This window comes from Eubalaena glacialis, chromosome 13, assembly GCF_028564815.1.
Source record: "Eubalaena glacialis isolate mEubGla1 chromosome 13, mEubGla1.1.hap2.+ XY, whole genome shotgun sequence".
NCBI classification, from domain to species: Eukaryota; Metazoa; Chordata; class Mammalia; order Artiodactyla; family Balaenidae; genus Eubalaena; species Eubalaena glacialis.
The window spans coordinates 15,455,286-15,461,311 of record NC_083728.1 but is presented as its reverse complement, the minus strand read 5'-3'; the positions used below and the strand labels follow the sequence as shown (position 1 = coordinate 15,461,311).

Here is a 6,026-nt window from a genome sequence, read left to right as displayed (position 1 = left end):
AAAGAACACAAAGGAGGAGTGTGTTTTTCCCTTTTACTACCCAAAGTGATTTATAGTTTCCATGCAATCCTTATCAAAATTCCAATGTCATTTTTCACAGAAATAGAAAAAAAAATCCTAAAATTTATATGGACCACAAAAGATCCCAAAGAGCCAAAACAACCTTGAATAAGAAAAACAGATCTGGAGACTTCCTTGGTGGTGCAGTGGTTAAGAATCCGCCTGCCAATGCAGGGGACACGGGTTCGAGCCCTGGTCCGGGAAGATCCCACATGTCACGGAGCAACTAAGCCCATGCGTGACAACTACTGAGCCTGCGCTCTAGAGCCCGCGAGCCACAACTACTGAGCCCATGTGCCACAACTACTGAAACCCGTGTGCCTAGAGCCCATGCTCCGCAACAAGAGAAGCCAATGCAATGAGAAGCCCACGCACTGCAACGAAGAGTAGCCCCCGTTCACCACAACTAGAGAAAGCCCACACCCAGCAATGAAAACCCAATGCAGCCAAAAAATAAACAAAGAAATTTATTTTTAAAAAAAGAAAAGAAAAGAAAAAGAAAAACAGATCTGGTGGCATCACACTTCCTGATTTCAAACAATACTACAAAGCTATTGTAATCAAAACATTATTATACTTGCATAAATACAGACACATAGACCAATGGAACAGGATCAAGAGCCCAGAAATAAACCCATAAAGGATCAACTTGACATAGGAACCAAGAATACACACTCAGAAAAGGATAGTCTTTTCAATAAATGATGTTAGGGAAACTACATATTCATATGCAAAACAATGAAATAGGACCCCTATCTTACACCACTCTCAAAAATTAACTCGAAAGTGATAAGGACTTTAACATAAAACTTGAAACTGCAAAACTCCTAGAAGAAAACATAAGGAGAAATCTCCTTGGATATAACAACAAAAGTGTTAGGGGAACCACTGACTGAAACCACCCACCCTGGCCAGGCACCACAGTAACCATTTGCATGAGTTATCTTGCAACAGGAGGTCCTGGCAAGGAACACGGAACTAACAAGCCACCACCAACCGGAAGAATTCGGGAAAGGTTAAAAGGAGAGAGGAGACACCAGTCCATATGTCCTACCAACCTCCCAGAATCCTCCCCGCTGGAATCGATCTTGGCTGAGTGATGCATGGGCCACCAGGGAGGACCCTGAGTCAGAATGATTGGCCAGAGATAACCCGGAAACTAACCCTATTACCATAAAACCCGAGACTGCAAGCCACGTGGCAGAGCAGTCCTCCTGGGGCCCCTGACCCTCCTGCTCTCCACCCGGGTGCCCCTTCCCAATAAAGTCTCTTGCTTTGTCAGCACCTGTGTCTCCTCAGACAATTCATTTTCGAGTGTCAGACAAGAGCCCACTCTAGGGCCCTGGAAGGGTCCCCCTTCCTGCAACAAAAGCACAAGCAACAAAAGCAAAAATAAACAAGTGGGACTACATCAAATTAAAAAGCTCTACACAACAAAGGAAACAATCAACAAAATGAAAAGGCAACCTACGGAATGAGAGGAAATATTTGCAAACTATATATCTCGTAAAGGGTTAATATCCAAAATATATAAGGAAATCACACAACTCATTAGGGGGAAAAACCCAAAACATCTGATTTTAAAAAGGACAAGGTCCTGACTAGACATTTGTCCAAGAAGACATACAAATGAACAAGTATATGAAAGGGTCATAAACATCACTACTCATTAAGGAAATGCTTATGCTGGACATAAGATTAATATATAATATGAATAACATTTTACACATCAGAAACAAACAGAAATGTAATGTTTGAAGATAACTTTTACAATAATATCAAAAATATAAATAAGATTGCAAGCGGCTTCCCTGGTGGCGCAGTGGTTGAGAATCTGCCTGCCAATGCAGGGGACACAGGTTCGAGCCCTGGTCTGGGAAGATCCCACATGCCACGGAGCGACTAGGCCCGTGTGCCACCATTACTGAGCCTGCGCATCTGGAGCCTGTGCTCTGCAACAAGAGAGGTCGCGATAGTGAGAGGCCTGCGCACCACGATGAAGAGTGGCCCCCACTTGCCGCAACTAGAGAAAGCCCTCGCACAGAAACGAAGACACAACACGGCCATAAATAAATAAATAAATAAATAAAGTTAAAAAAAAAAAAAAAGATTGCAAGACCTGTATGGTAAATACCATAAACCTTTCTTGGCAGATATTAATGAAAACCAGTATAGAAGAACTGTATACCAAAGACAATATTGTAAAGACATCATTCTCCTCAAAGTGATCTGTAAATCCAATGCAATTCAAATCAATAACCAAGATGGGTCTTCTGAAGTACTTAACAAACTGTCTCTAAAATGTATATGAGCAGATTCAAACAAGTACTAATCAGGGAAGTGAGGGGACGCAGAAACAAGGGAGGAGCAGTCAAGAAACAATAGTGCAGCCTTGGGGCTGGGTCCTGGTTCCTCCTTAAGGAATATATATAACAATATCTTTGAGTTCTTCTTCAGGAACTAAGGCCCCCACCTAGGTGGAGGATGGTAACTTCAGGCTGAGCACAAGATTCCTGGAGGACCACCCAGTTACCTAACCACCAACCAATCAGAAGAAAGCCTCACACCCTGCAGCCTTCACCCCAAATTTTGCCTATAAAAACTTTTCCCCCAGAACCATTGGGGAGTTCAGGGTTTTTGAGCACGAGCCACCCATTCTCCTTGCTTTGCCCCACAATAAACTTTTCTCTGATCCAAAAAAAATAAAATAAAAATAAAATGTATATGAAAATGCAAAATCCTAAAATAATGCAAAATTCAAGCAATTAAGAATGGTTTTGGAGCAGGAATATACAGTGTAGTGAAATAAAGAGTTCAGAAACTGAATAAAAGAGGCACTCATCATTAAATGGGTCTGGAAGCATTGAAAAAATGAAATCATATCTTTATTTTATACCTTACCAAAAATAATCAACTTCAGGTGGCTTAAAGGTTCAAATGTGAACGTCAAAATTTCAAAAGTCTTACAAGAAGACAGAACAAAGGTGTCCCACATTCCTAGGTAATAGAGTGTCATGAGTTCACATCTTGTGTCCACTACATAATAGATGTGTGACCTTGTACATATAACTTAACCTCAGCCTCAGTTTCTTCATCTGTAAGTGATGATCGTAATTGCACCTAACTCATGGGGTGCATGTGATAATTTAGTGAGATAAAAGTAGATATAGATATAGATATAGATATAGATATAGATATAGATATAGATATAAGGCTTTAAATAGTGTTTTGCATGAAGGAATTACTATAGGCGTTAGCTACCCTTGGGCTGCACCTCGCAGGCCTGCAAGGCCTGTACTTGCCCAGATTCAAGACTGAAGAAAGAGCACAGAGTCAGCAACAGAGACATCTGTTTAATGGAGAGGGGGATTTACACAGCTGAAGCAAGGTCCTGGAGCGACACCCCATCGTGTGCGGCAGACAGTGGGCAGGACATGGAAGCAGTCTTCACTCTGGGGGCCAGCAGGGGGTTGGGGGGTTAGCAGTTAAAGAGGGAATTGACTGTCAGGTTGGCTTATCAGTTACCAGGTAAAATAGCAAAGGGGCATGCCCTTCACCACCCCTTTGATAAGAACAATCATTAGCTGGGGCTTGGGGCAAGTATGTAGGAAGGTCAGTCCCGTGAGTAGGGTGTAGGTGAAGCAGGCACTGGTCAAGCAGGGGATGTACAGAGAGCAAGAGAACAGCCATCTTGAATGACCTGACCATACAGCTACTATCATTACTACTGTGTTTATTACATTCTTTCTGTTGTACCAGGATCAGTCTCTTCCTTGCTGTAGAAGGGTAAGGTGAGGAAAGGAAGCAATCCCTTTTTAATTCAATGCTCCAATGGTTCTACCCTCCATGGTTAAACGTACCCAGAAGCTCTGCATTCTAGATAAACATGAGATTCACTATCAGGGGTCTAATCAGCCTGGGACTTTCAGCTTCATGGCTGGATACCCAAGTACTCACCGTCCAACTCAATACCTGGAAATGCCCAGTCCTGGCCCTTGGGGTAAGTGGGCTCAGCCCTCTCAAGTATCAGGTCCAAAATATAACACCAGTTGATACCAAGACTCTCCTACTTGCTGCTAGCTGCACCATGAAGTCTACTGAGCTGGGATTTCTTTTGGGGTTCTTCGCCTTCTTCTTGCTGACTACCCCATTAATGGGTGGTGTTACTAGGATTTCTGAGAAAATATGTGGAAAACTCAAAGGTATGAAACTGAAACAGAAAATAAATCCAAAGACTAATTATGAAGGAGGAAGAAAGAGTTAGAAAAAACTTGATATCCAGGTGGTCCAGGAAGGTCCTCCTTTTGTGTCAATACCCATAAACTCTTACTACCTTGACTTGGGGCATTATCTACTCTAGGCATCTGATGAGAAAAAAACCAAACTATGACACCAGTAAGTCCTTTCCCGATGGGACTCTCTTTTGTAGGAGGTGCAAAGGACTAGAAGTATTCTGAATTAGGGGTTTCACGGCAAATTTCAAAGATCTCAGGCCATTCAAGAGTATGTACTGAGATGAGAGGGGAAAAAAAAAAAAAAAAAAAGGAAAACTGGACAGACTGAGGCATTTTCAATATCTAGGCTCTGGGGGAGTAGAGAATGCTTGAACACATGGTCGCTGTTCAGAGGAGCTCAACATGCAGATGTGAAAGGCAATGATGTTTTCTTCCACAGATAATGTGTACAGGCTCGAGTGCTTCTGTAACATGGGGAGATAGCACAGTCTACACTGTGAGTCAGACACCCCAAATTTCGGCCCTGCCGCTTAGCAAATATGTACACTTGTTCAAGTCACTCAATCCCTTACCACCCCTTAGCTTCAGTTTCCCTTGTGTTAAACATAGATCAGAAAAATGCCTGTGTCAGAGTGTGTTTGTATAAAATAAGATTATGTATGTAACTGTATTTAAATAGTTACTTTTACCAAGGAATATATTCCAGTCTGGCTGCTTGAATAGGATGAATAACGATCTCTGGGTTGCCAATACAACCATGTTGAATAAAAACAGAAGATTTGCCTCTGGCAAGGGGACAGCGGGAGAGATGACAGGGTATGAGGGTGAAAGAGCATCACCTCCAGGGTTATGCATCTTGGTATGTATCCTGTGTCGAGTAGCAGGCACAGTTACCTCAAACTGGGGGCATGGTTAGTATAATGAGTCTATGAAAACTGGAGGGTAAGCATTGTATGTCCTATGCAGGCAGTTAAGAGGAGAGAAAGATGAAAGTATGGAGAAGCAGGAGATTGTGCTTTAATAAAATGTAAGATGTGACAGGTAAACCTCATTACTTTGCACAAGATACCTGATAGAACTTCCTTTTTCACTGTTTACTATGTCTCCAAGTCACTGCCCAGGACCAGAACCTAGAGTTTTAATCAATTTCCATGCCCAAGGGCAACCTTGCCAAGTGATCCTAATACCAAGAGAAAACCAAATGCCTTTCAGTGACCTTGAATAGGGAATATCTCCAGACTAATGTGAGAAATTTTTAAGGGCCCGTGAAGACAACTCTCTATTTCCCCCTAACTCAGTGGGAACCTCTCATGCAGATCCCTGCATAATGGACTACCAATTTGGCAGCTGCTTTGAAATTCACCTTAGATATTTCTACAACAAAACTTCCAAAAGATGTGAAAGTTTTGTCTACTCTGGCTGTGATGGCAATCTTAACAACTACAAGCTTAAAATAGAATGTCAAGTAGCCTGCGATGAAGAGTACAAAGCAGCGCTGAAGAGTACAAAGCAGCGGTGAAGTAAGGAATTCAATCTTGTCCTTGGTCCTTGGGGAGAGGAAAAGGAGAGGCTCTGAGATCCTGGTTTGGGATGGGAAGAGGGAGGATTGTCATAATCAAAAGTTGTAATAGTTGGGTTGGATCTCAGAATCACTTGTCAGTTTGCAGTTAGGAAATCAAAAGTCCAGAGAGAAAATAATAGCCATCATTTATTGGACAATTACCATGTGCT

General features: G+C 42.2%; 1 protein-coding gene across 1 annotated transcript; it reads left to right on the top strand.

Moving 5' to 3' along the window:
* Window positions 1–4,147: 4,147 nt before the first annotated feature.
* SPINT4 (serine peptidase inhibitor, Kunitz type 4) lies at window positions 4,148–5,814 on the top strand. Its single transcript, XM_061209799.1, has 2 exons — window positions 4,148–4,262; window positions 5,612–5,814. Exons 1-2 carry the CDS (start codon window positions 4,148–4,150, stop codon window positions 5,812–5,814), a joined length of 318 nt encoding a protein of 105 aa, XP_061065782.1.
* The last annotated feature ends 212 nt before the right edge of the window (window positions 5,815–6,026 follow it).

Coding starts and splice junctions, on each gene's coding strand:
- SPINT4 (XM_061209799.1), top strand. CDS start 4,148: ATGAAGTCTACTGAGCTGGGATTTCTTTTGGGGTTCTTCGCCTTCTTC. Junction 4,263..5,611: donor AATATGTGGAAAACTCAAAG/GTATGAAACTGA, acceptor CCTCTCATGCAG/ATCCCTGCATAATGGACTAC.